A 17232-nucleotide genomic window follows, 5' to 3' on the forward strand; every position below is an offset into this window, starting at 1 on the left:
CCATGTATTTACCATAGGCTTTTCGCTGGGACCGCACTATCACTTCGTATAATCGAAAACTTCGTAAAATCCTGCTTCGTATAATCGAGAGTTTACTGTAATGAGAAGATGACAATTGTTTCAATGAATTATTTTAAGAAAATTATAATATTCATCAACTTAAAAGCATTCCCACATGGAATATTATTATGGAAATAAGTGATTCCATTTTACGCATATTTCAGTGGCCTCGAAGAAAATTTAAATTTTTTTCTGTAAAAGTGACATGTAGGTGACTATAGCATTTCTAATATAATAAAAAAGGTGTAAGTAGGTACTCGAAAAAATCGTCATTGCATCAATGAAGATGAGTGAAATAAAGGGACAGCAGAAGATCGCTAATCCCGAATTCTAAACTACCGAATATCTAGGAAAAGGGAGATTTACTGGAATTTTGCCAATTTAACGTTTTCTGTTGCCTCGGCGAAACGAGCGATTTATGAGCCTCCTGATTTAGAGGTCATCCAAAAATGGAGAATCTTTTTTCTAGTATGCGTACAAGTCGATGGTGATTCAACTCGATGATAACACCATATTCGTTGTCATATCCGCGGCCTCATACAGGACCAATGGAGCTGGGAGAAGTTGCTTAGGTACGCGGCGCGCTGATCACCTTGACTCCGACTCACCGTTTCTCGGCAGCTTTTAATAAAATTTGGTTGGACCTTGAATAACGATTAGCTAAACTTTGTTAAGTGAAAAGTTTTAATCTTCAATAGAACTGGATTTCATCTGAAAAATTGTCAGTGCCTCCAGAGTTTGGTAATTTCGTCCGAGTTATGATGTCGCAGTCAACCACCAAGGGATTCCTGCTGGATTTTCGTATTTTTCCGCACTCATCTATTTTACCGTGATTATGCGGTGATTTTTTTCCAGCATAAGCGACTTATTTAGAGTCATGGACCGTGACAGTTCGTCAACACTCCGATTTTCAGACGTTAACACACACATAATTGTGCATCTTATATTTTCGACTATCTTCTATACATGACAGTTTAGAAATTGACAGATGGCAAATTTTAAAAAAGTTCCGACTAAATTACGTAAAAATAGGACATTTTTCTGATTCAGAGCACAAAAATATATGGGACTCTATCAACAGAACTTGAAAAACATAGTAGAATCATGAAAATGCAGGCCTGTGTTATTAGTATTAGACCCAAACAAGATGAGACAGACTAGAAATTCAAACTGCACAAATCACTTAGCTCACACGTTTCTGCCTAGGAAAAAAAAAACTATCCAAAATTTCATGATCTTACAAGCTCCTCCCTGCTCCCGTCTGTATTCTCTCCAGTGCCTCGCTGCAAGGAAGGCAGAGTTCCCAGACACCAAGAGAACACTCTCCATTCCCACCACGGCCCCTACCCTCCCATGCTCATGCACGCCCTCCCTTCCTCTTCCTGAGCGGATGAGTCTTTCTAGTTCCTCCAAATTGCCGCTGGTGATGCCCTCCTATGGGTCGTGTTTATGCCATTAGTTTTATTTCATTTACTACTTTACACGTGCATATTTCTTGGTTTTAAAAGTCGCATTGGATTATTAACTTAGCTAGAATTCTTTTGTTGTGACTGTTTTTTGTCAAAAATAATACATTCAATTAATTACAACATGTAAAACTGACAATTTCCAATTTATGTCAATTTAGATAAGCTAGACAGAAAAAATGCAGTGACTAATATATAAACCTTCGTTATATATTAGCGAAGAGTTTACGTCGATAGTGTCGTACTCATCACTCCAATTAGAAAAATCGTTTAGTGGGGTAATCACCTTTCGCCTTGAGATAATCTATTATCTATCATATTTTTCATTGAAACCTGTGTTTACATGAAACAACTAGGCATTATAATGTTTTTGATTTCAAATGAGTAACCCAAAACAATCTTGCTTTTGACAGTATTTCAAGTAAATGGCTCATTACGGACAAAGTTTATGAAAATGGGAATACCCAAAATTAAATAAGGAGGGTTACCAAGTTACACAATGAATTATCTGAATTCCACATAAATAAACTCCCAGTGAAATAAAACATCTTGTGAGGCATTCGTCAATGTATAAACACAATTGTATTATCGTGCCCATGATTGGAAGCTAAATTGTTTTTCTGACATTGATTTGCAAAATTTTCTACAAGTAATTGTAAAGGAATAATTTCAAGCTTCTTCAACATTGAAATGAAAGGTAGTTGCACTTCTCCTCAATAATTCCCTATATTAATCAATTAATTCAGAAAAGTGCAGCTACCTTTCATTATAATAGGTTGCACTTCTACTATATCAAGTCTGAATCAGTTGAACTTCTTGTACATGTTCATGAAAGTATGATTTTGATCACCCTTGGCAATAAAAGCTCATGCTTTGCGATGTGCAGCCTTTGAGATACAATGGTAAACAAAATTACATCCCACACAAAACATTACATGCACTACATAATCAATAGAGTACAATGCATGAGGAGCAGGCAGTGAAAACTTCTAATTTGATATTACAGGAATAACTAAAAAGAAGTGCATAAAAAAAGTTATTGTAACAGGTGGAATTTTTGCTTCAGGAAGCCTATTTACCATTATTTCAAACATGAATAACAAACCCACATGTTTCCCATCAAAGCCTCACAGAGCATTCCAACATTAGAGTAAGATAGGTAATAATGTAATGTATAGGTAATAATGTTGGACTAGCTCTGCCAGCAACAATTGAATACTATACAACAAATTAAAAGTATATTTCCAAGAATTTTAGAAAGGAAAATTAGGCTTAAAACCAATGTTTTCCCCAGTTTTACAACAAATAATTAGGTTGTGTCAATCCAAAATATGAAAATCACATACTAGCTGCAAATATTTGTCCCTAACTGTTGAATGTAACAACATTCATTGCTCCATTTATGCATGAAAAGCTATGTTATTAAAAATGCTGACTGATATTTCAAGAATATTTTCCGCAGGGAGTCTGCAAACAAGGAAGCTCAAATAAGCCAAGCAGTTGGTAATGCTTGCCAAATATTATACAAAGAGATAAAATTGCCAAAGAATTGAAAGGAAATGGAAATACATGAATGGTATTGTGCAAGTACACAGAGCACACTATTTTGCTGTGTAAGTGGTGGCCCAGGTTCCACGAGACCGGCACTATCTTCGTCTGCCCTTACAAACCCACCCTCACCCAGATCCCTAAGTTTGCAGTGCCCTTTCCTTTGTCACTGTCCATCCACCACTCACCATTACACGTTTAGCTTCAGGCTTAATTTAATGATCTAACATAAATATTTTGAAAACATTGCTGAGTTATTCATTTGACCAAGTGCTTTTAATTTCTGGTGAAAAAAGCTAAATTTTCTTATAATACTTTGAGAAATTAAAATTTATATCATTAATTAATTTAATAAAGGGATTTTTATGTAGCACAGAAAATTAAAAACACTTTATCTTCAGCAAAAGCAAAAACCAAAACTAGAGATCTCTAACCATGCTGTCTGCCTTGAAGAGGATAAATATTGAGGGCAACTACCTTCAGCCTTAAGCATTAACACATTGACTGCCATGACGTTTTTAGCAGATAAGTCCCCTGATGCCATTAGTGTTTTTCATTCCATTAACTATTCCCGGATCATAAAACATTACATGTGTTTTTGTACTTTATTTTAAAATAAATATTTATATTCTGACACCACAACAGTCATGGCCCATATGTTAGCAAGAGATTCCGGTCACTCGTGGCGTCAGAAATCCACTTTGAAACCGTCGCTCGGAGGCCGGTCAGTATGATGGGCGTGGCGTGACGGGAGCCACTCGACTCCGGTCATTATGACCGGCATGGCGGTCAACGTGTTAATTAACTCATTGGGCAAAATATTAGTTGACCCGACAACAAGAAAATACAGTTTTAACCATGAGCACATAACATGCTGAACACCTTACGCTTTAAAGGCATGCTTTGAACTAAAGAATTTTTTTTTCAAAAATCAAGCCTAAAAAATAAGGGGGTTAGGGTAGAGGAAATAAGAGTTTTTCACTTCACTTTGAGATTTTCAGCTATCTCTTTTTGGCCAGGCAAAAAGACTAAAATCTGATTTCTAAATACAAACAAAAAGCACTACATACCTCTTTGCTCAGTCTAAATCGCTTAACTTTTTCCATGCAATAGAAAACCAGCTGCATTAATGGACGCATTTGTTCCATGACTTCGGTGACAGTACGGCTCTTGCATGGAGGAATATTAAAACCAAACAGAAGAACCTTTTTGGTTTCTGGCAGTTTTGTGGGTGCACTGTCCCTAATGGTAAAGGGACAAAACATAATCACACATTGTATTACACATAAAAGACCTAATATATTTACAGAATTCATTATAATGATGCTAACAAGCCATAAATACAGTGACTTTAATAATAGTAGCCAATTTTTAATTTCAAAGTATTTACCCATTGCATTTAAGTATTGAAAAGTACATAACTATTACTCTTGCATAAATGACCTTTCAAGTGGAGTCAAATTTTGAATTTCAGTAGCTGCCAGACAGATGGTGCACTCAAATAAATTCTATAAACTCTTAAATTACTGGCCGATTAAAAAATTGATGGAAAAATATTTTTCCATACCACCACCAGATTGATGTCACTACAGGGTGAAAGAGTACCCTGGTGAAGTTAGCGTAGCCATTAACACTTCTAAGACGATGTTTCCTTTCTGATGGTATGTCATTTTAATGCAGGATTCTGATGAGGAGATTTTACATTTGGTGTAATTTTCTCTACAGCAGTGAGGCACAGCCAATTATAGCAGAAGAGAATTCAAGGGTGGAGGCTTCAGAACTGTGGTGCATCATAAAAATGAAAAATATCAAATGGATTGACCACATGAGGAATGAGGAAGTCCTGAGAAGAATAGTAGAAAAAAGAAACCTTAAGAAGAAGACTGAACAACTTATAGGCGATATTCTGAAGCATGATGGCCTGATGAAGGCAAATGTCAAGGGACCAGTACATGGCAAGAATAGAAAAGAGAGAACCCAAAAAAGTAAGGAACTGGACACTAGGAATGTGAAAGAGAAGCAATACTAAGGTGTGAAAAGATTAGCTGATAGGTGAATTGAGTGGAGAGCTAAATCAAACCAATCTTAGGCTTGTTGGCCACGGATGATAATGAACTGAAACAGATCACATCAACAAATTATTCTCATTGTACATGTTGGAGAAGGTAAAGATACAGCTTACCTACCAAAATGCAAGTGAGAAGCAATGAAGGAAAGAGAGAGAAACGATGAATTACACCAGGGATTTTCAATGGGGGAGCTAACTAGAATGTTTCTAAGGTGATAAATGAGGATTATCTTTGAACCACCACTCAAGTTTTTAGTACAAATTACACAAGAGGCATGCAAGGTGTAGATATGTCGTTTCAAACTTCTAGTGAAAAGAGGAAGAAGATAAGAACTGTTTGAGTTTCTCTCACTGAAATTCAGCCTTACAATGCCATCAGAAAGGAAACCAATTTTTACCTCAGAGCCAGCCCCCGGCTTCTTCCTACCTCTCCCCTGCTGGCTCATGCGACCCTTAGTGTCCGATTAGTTCGTCACTTTTGCCGCTGGCGCTACTTGTGCACTCGCCCGACGTCAGCCTTGTGATTGTATGGGAAGTAAGCGTTTTAGTGATTCATTGCGATAAACCACGTTTTTTTACAGTCTTTTCCTGCAAAGGAGGCCAGATTTTCGTATGGTATATCGTTTATCGAGTGTATACGAGTTTGAAAAACTCTCTATTTCGGTTGAAAAGGAAAATGGTGGGCAGAAAATGTATCGTGTCAGGTTGTACCTCTGGTTATAAATCTAACTTAGAAAAGGTGCATGTCTTCTTGGTCCCAAAGGAAGAAAGCCTACGAGCTGAGTGGCAGAGGTGCATTCCTCGTGATAATTTTATCTTCAAACATCCACAAGTTGTTTGCGAAAAGCACTTTATTGAATCCGATATTCTTCTTAAATTTAAATTGTGAAAGCTGGGATTTTAATGCTGCCGATTATCATGACTACGCACTACCGGAAGTGTTGGACTGTGTGTTTTATTATTGTACTGGGGTAATATGCAATGCAATGGTGCAGAAGATTAAATGTGCTGAGTGTCGCGCAGCTTTTATTACTCCACCGGGATATTCCCACTCTGCTCGAGCTAGGTTGCTGAACAGGAAGTGTCCTTACTTTGCAAATCCAAACGATCGATTATTTTACTTGATGAAATTGTTAGAGGACTTTTACAAAAAACGTGGCAAAAGGTGGAATGCCAGTGAACTTATTCTGAGTGATATCCTCGAAAGGAACGACCTTTCCTTCCCGTACAGTGAGCATCTAGAAATGATGTTTGCTGCCATCATTGTTCAGTTTCTGAATTTGAGGATGAGGCAAGCTGCACGGGTGGAGAATGCTGAGGTTGGCAGAGAGTATGCCTCCAGAAGGAGAAACTTAAAGTTTTTGAAAAATTAAATTTTATTCATTTCAGCCTTTTAGAAATAAATTTTTTTGATCATTCACTCATTTGACGCCGGGGGCTGCTCAGAGCCATAGTGGTGGCAAAAAACTTTTCCTGGATATTTTTTCCCTCATAGTACAGTCCATCAAATTAATAAGCTAGTGCAGTAAGACATAAGTCCCAAAAAGAAATAAAATACACATTACACATACTCTGGCTTTGGCCCCGAAAACTGATCGGAGAAGTGTATATAGTCAATCATATCAGTGTAACGGTTGAGCACAGTCAAAAGCCTTGAGTCCAAGAGGGAAGAAGCCACCTCAGACATTTCACTGAGCACAAGCATTCCGGGGGGTCCTCCAAATTTATCAGCTGGCCTCCTTTCTGGACAATACAGGCTCTGGATGGGAAGACATAACAAACCATTAATACATGATTAAATTAATAAATTTTAACTCAAGTAAGTAAAGAAATAAAATCTACTCAACATCAAACATCAGGACTAACACAGAATTGAAATTTAAAAAAATTAAACTGGGATGGGTCAGTTCAATTCTTTGTTTCCCTGGTCCACTAACCCTAAGCGAAGAACCAGTATTGGAATCAAGCCCAAAAATAATTTCTACCAAAATTATTCCCACAAAAGCCAAGCCAAAAACTTTTCTTGGGCATAATTTAACTTACATGCTTTAAATAGAGTAGTGCTAATGATCCAATCACTTGCGAGATAACTTGATGAGTTATTTAGGGTAGTTTCCATAATACTCTACTGAAAAAATAAATAGCTCTTGACAATTAAGCAATGAAAAGGAAATACTTGTTAAAGAATAAAAGCCGAGAACAGATGCATATAATCGCACCAGAGTTGGAACTGACATGAAGGTGAAAATGGTCCATCCTTAGTACTGCATAAACATTTTAACTATCTACAAAAATGTTATGGTCTCTGCTTACAAGGTCAGACATATCTTTGCCAAGCCGAAGAGCTGTTTTTCTTGCAGCTATGCATAGAACAAAACTGTCCATATCTTCTTTGTTCATCTCTACTCTCACAAGGACTTGATCAACACCACTCCCACTGCCACTTCCTGGGCGTAGTAATTGACTTATCACAGCTACTAAGTCTTGTCGCTAAAAAATAAATTACACTAATGAGTAATTAAATTAACTGGTAAAAGAAACTATTCTATAAAACACAGATCAATTCAGTCAGCCAAGTTTTACTTTAAATGTTACTCACTTTAAGGAATTTCAACTCCACCAACATTCCTTCACAGCAAGTTCTGCCACTACACCAGAGTGTGTACACATTTTCACTTTCCTTCACTAATCCCACAACGTTACTACTACTTCCACTGCTCCCAGAACTATCATTGTCTACTTTGCCATCATCACCTGTAAAAACAAACAGACCATATACAGTTTATTTCCAACAAATTTGGAATGCTTAAATAAAATCTTCACCTTACCACTCATTCTATTTTCCATTTCTCAGAGCAATGGCTCATGACAACAGGTGACATGCATTTTGAGCAGTTTTATGCTAACTGGTAATCCTACCTTCTTCTCATCACGTTTATGGATACCCAAGAAAGATACACAACTGGCCTGACATACACTAACGAAATACATGAAAGAGTTCAGACTAGCAACATGTGATCACATATCAGGAATGGAAATGGACGAAGAAATTTAGTCTTCCATCTCCTCCAGATGTCAGAGTGGAGTGACTCATAAGATGAGCTAGCAAAGCCCAGTATTAGGAGGCAAAAGACAACAAGCATTGGCCAGTGAATGCAAATCGTGCTTAATTAAGTCTTTGCACTCAAAAATAAAAACAAAATAAATAAAAAGGGGTGCATTTCCAGGGAAAAAAACTCTTTTGTGCCCTGGTGAACACCAAGTATGAAGGAGAGCCAGTAAAGCATATTTTTGTCAGATAAATAGTTCCATCACAAACAAACAAAATTCGGACCCAACACATAAGATACCAGCAAGTATATTCAAAAGATATAACCTTCACTGACCACAGTTGGTCGGACTACAGAAACGTTTATTTTCTTGTAAGGGAGTTCATTGAAAGCAGGCTGAGGATATTTAGGCACAAAAAATTTCAAAATAGTATAATATTATATAGTTACATTCAAAAATATTGCAATTCAGATGATATTTCCAGTTTTTTTAGACTGATTGCCCTCTTCACGAATTTTAGGTTACTGAATTCAAATATGGGTTTTGTTCACAAAATTTTGTGTTTCAACTAGGGATGGACGGATCCAGGATTTTTTTCGGATCCGGACCGGATCCTTGATTTTCGGAGCCGGATCTTTCGGATTCCTTGCATTTTCAAATTCCTGCGACTACACGAAGTAATTATTTGAGTTTATTCTGGGTACATACAATAAAAGGAATGCTTTTTAGCAGTGATGGGTCGGTTCGATTCCTCGATTCTTTGATTCTCGCCCAAGAACCGGAATCGAAAACGAGTACTTGCCAAGGTGAAAAATCGATTCCGATTCCAGTAGTACTTCAAACAACAAAATATACGACCGCGTTTCCAACAGTCATTTGAATTTTCGCGCCACGTAATCGTAATAACAAAACACATATCTTCTAGGGATGTGCAAGTACTCAAAAATTAAAGTCGATCGAGTAGTTGGTACTCGACTCGAGCATTTCGAGTAGCATTATGGATGTCGAGTCGAGTAGTTAAGGTTACAGAGCTTTCGAGGCTAGTAGGTCCAGCAATCTGCCGACAGGAAGCGCTATCATGAAACTCATGTAATAATGCAATTTTTAAAGCCGATAAGTTATTCTAATGCCTTGGCCTGGTAGTTTCAGCTTGCCGAATACACTATAGTTGTCGACGTGGGTGCCGAATACCTTTACGCCAGCCACGGCAGCCGATCGTCTTCCTACCCGGCGCACACTGGTCCGAAATCGGAAAAAGCTGGAACCAAGTCCAAAATGACCTTTTTGGGGATAGAGACTTGAAACATAGCGCAAATACTCATAAATCATTACCAGACATAGATTTATATGCCATTTTACATAAATACGAACCTTTAGTGAGATACAGAGGCCCAAACATGACCAATTTTTCAATGCCACGCGAGATATCGTTTTTCCTCAAAAAATCTTTGAATTTATCCAAGTGGTTTTGCGTTGGTATGAGTTTTTATGGAATAAAAAGCGCAATATTCATTTGGTGCTTTGCCTATACTTTCAATGACTTTTGAAGATTTTGGCTCTCATCTGTCTGGTTTTACAACGCAAAATGGCCGACCCATTTTTCACGTGAAATTTGACATAAAGTAGACATTATCTTTCGTTTACGAAAAATATAACTCAGAAAATTTGAACCCCAATATAAGGTAGAGATTTCTAAAGAGTACTAATTAGAAATCTTGGAAAAAAAGTTTGCAGGGAAGGAAATAAGAGCGATTTTTCAATCGCGCGTCGAGGCTGTGCTACACGCCGCGGGACTCTAAGGCTCGGTAACTGAGGCCGATTTTTCAAGTTTTTTAAAACATTAGTCTTGAAAATCGTCATTTAAAGCATGGATAATCGTCTTCATTGACTTAAAACACTAAACTGAGGATGTTAAAAAGGATTATGTATAGATCGACTGGAACATTTAGCGCATTGCTCAAGTGAAAATACTAAGGATTGGATATTTTTCGGAACCATCCCACGCATAAGAAATATGCCTCGGGTATTGAAGTAAAGTGAACAGATTAAGTCAGCATGCTTAAGAGAGAGAAATGAACTGTTTCCGCGAAAGGCAACAACCGATGCCCTTATTCCCTTTCTACCTTCGCCGAGGTGAGTCGCGCGGAAGGGGGAGTTTTCACACCACAAGACTCTTAGAGCCTTTTTTATTTCTGCGTCCGTCCGATGTGATATTCATTTGTAGCGTTTAGTTTCTCTCTTGAACTTAAAAAAGCAAGAGATTTTAAGGTTGATTAAATGACGTGAGAAGTATAGAATTTTTTTGGCTCTACAAAACTAAAGTTTAGTTCTATACAGTGGAGCCTTGTTAAAGCGAGTACGGGCTATAGCGACACCCCCGCTATTACGAGAGATAGCCGATGCACCGTCAATTGACCCTATAATAAGCGTGTTAAAAAATTCGTTTTTACGAGACCCTTTCGGTGTTGGCTCTCGCCATAGCGAGGGTTTCACCGCCGGAAGACTTTCATCAAGACTCCTTAACCTCTGCTAGCGATCTGTTAGAGATGAAGTTAATGGAGTGCTCAGTTATTTACATAGCTATATTTTAATTACATAGTGCTGATATGAAAGATGCTTATGTCAACTGACTCTTTCACAGAGTAATATTTTTTAAAGTGGTTTTCTTGTTGCCTGGAATTAAGTGATATTTTTATTGGAGCCTATGGCACCAGAATCGATGGAATCGCTATGGGTAGAATCGGAATCGAAATGTCAGAATCGGAATCGATAAAATTTTGGAATCGACCCATCACTACTTTTTAGATTTTCATGCACATTTTATTATTTTCATAAATTAAAAGTCATTTTTGCAGGCTTTCAAGTTGTTTTTTAAAAACAACTTCACATGCTCAGGACCTAAACTGTTACACTTGGGTTTGGAAATGAAAATAGGAAAAATCTTCGGAAACCACCAGGGTTGACTGATTTAAATCACTTTGATTTAAATCATAATTTAAATCACGATTTTAATCACTTGATTTTTATTTTAAAAAATCAGGTGATTTAAATCATAATTTGATCTATATGTTTGATTTTTAAAGAGTCAAGAAAAGGAAGCTGTAAGTGTATAATTTTGATTTTTATTTCTTAATTAATACCATGAATCGACAGTTATCAGCACAATGGTGGCTCTTAAATAGAACTGATACTCTAGGAATGCATGTAACATGAAAATTTAAAAAAATGGCTTTGGTTAGAATACTAGTGTATCCGTTGAAAAAAAAATTGTTTTCTGATTTAACTTCTAAGCGTAGGCACCATTCAAAGTTGCAATTACAGAATTTTACAAACTTCATATGCTTTAAAACCGCATAATATAGTACATTTGATACTTCCAATGGCAATTTTATATTATGCCGGTGTAATTTTTAATTTGATACCATTGGCATTTCCATAGTTCTCTCCCCTGATTGACTAAATGTTGTATTAAGTTTAGAGTATGTTGCCTCTTATTGTTTCTGCAAACGATCATTCTCCATTTTGCTGCCCAAATAGTTAGTTTTGCAAATAACTGAATTTTTGATGAATGGAGAATCATAAAAATCTCATTTAAATCAATAAAATCCTATTTAAATCAATAAAATCCGATTTAAATAAAAAAAATCAACAAAAATGATTTTTTTGAAAAAAATCATGATTTTTATCCACCCTGGAAACCACTGACCAGTGGTGTAGCGAGAGGGGGAAGTCTAGGGGGTCAGGACCCCCCAAAATATAAAAACATGGATACTTTCTTCATGTAAGGAAACAAAATATTGAAACAACATGAATTTACAATAGAGTTCTTTGAAAAATGAAGTTATTTTTCGATTATGAAGGGTGTTAAAAATTAGTTTGAAACCCTCTACTTTGTACCCTGTTGTTTAAAAATTTTCCCCCTGGTTTTGGACCCCCCCTAACAAAATTCCTGGCTACCCCACTGCCATCGACTGAATTCAAATTTTCCTCGCTCACGTTTTCCCCCAATTTTATCACTTTCTCATCGCATATGGGCTTGTATTTCACCCGAAAATGCTTCACTATGGTGAGGTGGATTTAGCACTTCCTCGTGATAATTTCACGCCACAGTGCACGCACATGGCATACATTGGTTCTCCTATCTCAATAGAAATGTCTCTACACAATGCAAGACATTTTTATCAGTATATCATTAAATTAAATTGCAACTGTGCAATCAGCAACACAATTAACAGTATTTAAAACAGCATTAACATCACGTGCGAAGAGGTGCTCGATCTGTCAGCATGAGGAAGGGGTTCGGGAGCAGAAGCGCGTAAGGGAGAGGTGGAGGGCAAGAAGTGCGCTCCCTCCATATTTCAAGCAACGAGGCTACAAATGATGGAGTCAAGGAAGAACAAGTCAGATCTTGCTTCAGTGACGTTGTTGCCTCCAAAGGGAAGCCGGGCGCGCTACGTCATATGTGCTACAGATATATGCAGTTGACGTTTCCAATTGTGGTGGACAATGTTGCATATTAGTATAGTCTAATGGTAAATAGAAAACTTAGTAGCAATCAATTAGAGCTGAAAAATAAACAGAAATATCATCAGGAATGCGTCACATTTGGTCTAATTCTTTTTTAAATCTCGTGCATGTCATCTAATTGTCGAAGCTATCGAGAAATCTTTGGGCCCAGATAGTCACTCACCTAGCATTTGTCGTCTAGAAACAGAGAATTTAAGCAGGTAGGCCAAAAAAGGTAAGTTAGTGAGACAGGGTAGGGATGAAACAAGCTTCAATTGTTTTTGTGTAATTTCATATTTTCCTTAGAAGACAATGATTTACGACACAGATTTCCCCGATGATTGTTCTATCTCTTGGGAAGAGTCACACTTGTGCCAGTTGCATTTTGCCTTTTTTTATTTTCCACGGCTGAAATTCTCCTACGTAACCTCTGCGAGAACTTTCAAACAAAACAGTTCATGAGTAGGACAAGAATCGTATGCGACAGAGCATTCGAAGAGAGAATCGAAACTCTTTCCACCCTTATGGGGCATTGCATTCACGGAAGCTATTATTTAAAATTTTGGATCCAGATCCGATGTCTTCCACGACTTTGGATCCGATGAAGGGCAATAACGGCGGATACATGAATCCGAGGTATCCGATCCGACCATCCCTAGTTTCAACTTTGCAAAAAATTGTTGATTTACAGCATATTGCTCGTGAATAAGAATCTAAGAACTTCAAAGACAAGACTTATCAATAGTAATATAAAAAATACAGAATTACCCACAAATTTTAATTTATTTTGACAAGCCATTCAGGCTCCAGCACCATTTAAAAAGAGTAGAGATGGGTCGAATAGCAGATTTCTCGAATTCGAATATCGAATTCGAATATTAAATCATTGCTCGAATATTCGAATACCTCGAATTACGAATACCTCGAATACTAAATGATAAATGCTGGAATGTTTGACTCGGTTGCCTATGCAGCAGGCAACACAAGATTTTGGGGAGTAATTTTGATTTCCTTTAAATGATTTGAACAGGAATTTAGCTGATTAATGAATATTTTAATTTTATGGAAACAATTGGGCATATAATTAATTCAACTAACATCGCTATACCCCCACTCCTGCTGCCAAGTGCTAGCTGACAATCTGAGGCATTTTGCAAAATACAAGCTCTTCTCCACCAGATTTTCTTCAATTATTTTCAGTCCATCTTTGGGAGTTCTCACGAGATAAGAAGATGAATTGGAATTGCTAACAGGGAGAAACCAAATATTCTGAGAAAATATCCCTTTGTCTGGGACTGTAACAATAAAGATTTATAGCACCACTCATAAATTGTAACTTGATATATGTTTTCGGAAAAAAATACCGCATCAACTTCCCAGAAGCTCTGCTGCTCATATTGAGTTTCGCCAGAATGCTAAGTCTCCGTCGTATTTCGACATTTATTTCTTTGCGTAAAATGCTTAAATAAACTCAGAAATACGTCGTGTTTGGTCTTATTCTTTTTGAAATTACGCGCACATTACTAATATTTCAATTCAATAAAGGTGTAAAATCAATTGACGAAAGTCATTCTTAGACACCTTTTGTGCTAATAGATGACTCATGCAGCGGTTGACCTCCACAGAAATGGGAAACTTTGAAGCTGGTAGGGAAAAAAAGGTCAGTGGGGGAGAAAAGGGAGGGCCCGAAACACGTTTCTATTGTTCTCGTGTAACTTGGTATTTTTTCGAAGCTAAGGTCTTCGTAATATGATCCCTGAGCGAGCTGTGACCTTTTTTTTATTCCGAAGAAGAGGAAAGCCTCAGAGGGGGGGCTAGTGCTGAAAGGAGAGGGATACCGGATCTTGGGAAATGCGCTAATGTAAGTATCCCACGGTACTCACGCAGCAGTTGACTTCCAGAAATGGGGAACTTCGAAGCAGGTAGCCAGAAAAAGGTCAGTGGGTGAGAAAAGGGGGGAGGGCGTGAAACACGTTTTTATTGTTCTCATAACTCGATATTTTTTTCGAAGCAGGGGTCTTCGTAATGCGATCCCTGCGCGAGCTGGGACCTTTTGTTTGATTTCGGAGAAGAGGAAAGCGTCAGAGTGGGTGAGGCGAGTGCTGAATGGAGGGGGATAGCGGATCGTGGGAAATGCCCTAAGGTTGCTATCCCACGGCACTGAGGTTCTCCTGGTGGGGGGAATCGGGGATTTTCGGATTTTTTCACCCGACCATTTTTGGTTCCCCTCGTCGAACTCTTTTCACCGCTAAAATCCACGAATTTGATGTAATTCGTCAACTTACGTAAAACGGTACCGCGAGCACTAAATGACTATATGCAGTTCTCTACATTTTTCCGAGTCAACTACCAACGACGTGCGTGCGACAGTGTATGACGCGAAATTCAAAGTATTCGAGGCGGTACTTTTCGCATAACTATTCGAAACCTCGAATATCGAATACTTTCTAGTATTCGAGGTATTCGAGTATTCGCGGATACTATTCGCACATCTCTAAAAAAGAGGCAAAGAGATTTAAAAAGAAAAAAAGAGATTTGTCAGCCCCCACAAAAACAGATTTTCTCCAGGATGAACTAAAAAATTTGGGAATGGATCTGTTTACCAAATTTCATAGTTTTATCCAATGTGTTATTAGGTACTAAATCAAAAAATTACCATTTTATGTCCTCACATCTAAGTGGCTGAGCCCAGATTTTCAACTAAATGGATGTGCCTCCTTGAACCCTACTGTTACAATGAACCTCAATATTATCATGATGCACACAATCACCTTCATGGCGGCATTAGATATGATGTCATTCATCTTATTCTACCCAAATTTGCATCAGTCCTGCCGAAGAAACTGCTTACAACAAAACATCTTACTGCCTTTAGTGAAGCAAAATAACAATTTTGAAACTGCATGAATTGATATGTCATTGAGGACTTCATGTGGAAATTTCAATAATTAATGGTTTCCTTAATGGAAAAATCAAGTAAAAACAAGGAATCTCTATCTCCTTTTTTTCCTAGGATAATTGATATTACTTACAGATTTCGACACGTAGCCTATGAATAGCATAATTAATTAAATAGTTAGGCTGGAAAGAGTTTTGATGAGAACAAGGAATCAAATTCTCTGAAAGCTCCCCAAAATAAAAAAAAATATTTCCTTCTTCAGACAAGCATAGATTGTGGTCACAAGGCATAGGTTAACTTCCTACAGCCACATTTGGAAAGCAAAGTTTCTCAGAACACAAACTTAAATTTATGTGGTATCTAACTTGATACTTTGCTTTTCTGAACACAATATGAGGCTTACATTTAGTTTCTGTGGGAAGATGGTTTCAAATTTGGGAAAAAAATAAATGAAAAACATCACAGCTAATTCTTCATTTGATGTGGATTGTGCACTTGATTTTAAGATCTATAGACTTGAAAACTCAAGATCTCAGTACTACTGTCTGTAAAAAAAAGCAAGATACTTGAGTTTGAGGAGCTCTAGCGTCTAAACGAAGCAATTGATTTCAATGCAATAAAAAGCATACGAAATAGAATTTAGTTGTACGTTATATCATGTACTTTAAAAATTCTTTGGCCAAGTAGTATTTCCTGTACTTAATTTTTTCTTAAAAAAGTACCCGTTTTTTGCGCGTAAAATCAAGGTGCCCAACTTTGAGCGCTTGGCATTCCCGTAGTTTTCGTTCCTATAACTTGCAATTTTGATATAATGAAGCCACATCTATTACTAGCAGTTTGCCGAAAACAAATTGTTTATACCATAAAAATTAACGGAGTTGTTGTAAACAACGCAAACCCCTGCTAACTTCGAAACCAGTGAGTCAATTGAAAATTGATTGGTACTGTTGTCTTCCGTAGAATGTTAGTAATGCAAGCACATATGAAATGTATATTAAATACCGATAATAACGTCAATATCACTTATTATTTATCTAGATGTTTCTATGCGCGTACCGGCAGCTCCGTCGTGGGAGGGGGAGGCGAAAAGAGGCACGTGGTTGCCACCGACTCAGCAGAGGGCGCACTTCCTTTAAATGACCGACTCGCACGATGAAAGTATCGTTGTTGCACCCTTCAGGTAAATTTAAGGTCAGGTTGGGCTGAGCTTTCATCAAAATGCTTTTCTACGACGTAAATTCTAAGCCATAATAGCGTAAATTTTATCGGATGGTAAAAATTCATAATCCTTCTGCTCAGCCGCGACTCTTTTCACTGATATCAAGCTGATACCAAGACAATCAGACACTGTTTGATACATAGGATATCTTTTGTCCATACTTTTTACTGCTTCGCAGCGAAAAAAGCAAATTGCACTCAATACCATTTGGACTTCCGTCTCCGAAAAACCCGTTCTTGGACGCTTGATTCACCGAGGGAATCTGCACTAACAATAGTCGAATCATCCCTAAAGATAAACGTTTTAAAGCAACCAGTGAATGATTCATTAACTGCTAGGGTACTGTGAGTCACGATGCGCTATGTGGCAACTGCGCACGACTTCGAGAGACTTTCTCTTTTCTGTTGCTTTGTTT

At 37.5% G+C, this 17232-nt stretch overlaps 1 protein-coding gene across 2 annotated transcripts in view; it reads right to left on the reverse strand.

Moving 5' to 3' along the window:
• The window catches only part of LOC124170597 (PAT complex subunit CCDC47), a 57781-nt gene that overhangs the window by 18374 nt on the left and 22175 nt on the right, over positions 1-17232 (reverse strand). For both annotated transcript variants that reach the window (XM_046549413.1, XM_046549412.1), the window contains exons 4-7: positions 7742-7896; positions 7456-7632; positions 6714-6901; positions 4145-4316 (exon numbers count right to left, since the gene is read on the reverse strand). In XM_046549413.1, the coding sequence (XP_046405369.1) occupies positions 4145-4316; positions 6714-6901; positions 7456-7632; positions 7742-7896 (692 nt within the window). The remainder of the gene's footprint in view (positions 1-4144; positions 4317-6713; positions 6902-7455; positions 7633-7741; positions 7897-17232) is intronic.

The sequence above is a fragment of the Ischnura elegans genome, chromosome X (assembly GCF_921293095.1).
Source record: "Ischnura elegans chromosome X, ioIscEleg1.1, whole genome shotgun sequence".
In the NCBI taxonomy this organism is placed as follows: Eukaryota; Metazoa; Arthropoda; class Insecta; order Odonata; family Coenagrionidae; genus Ischnura; species Ischnura elegans.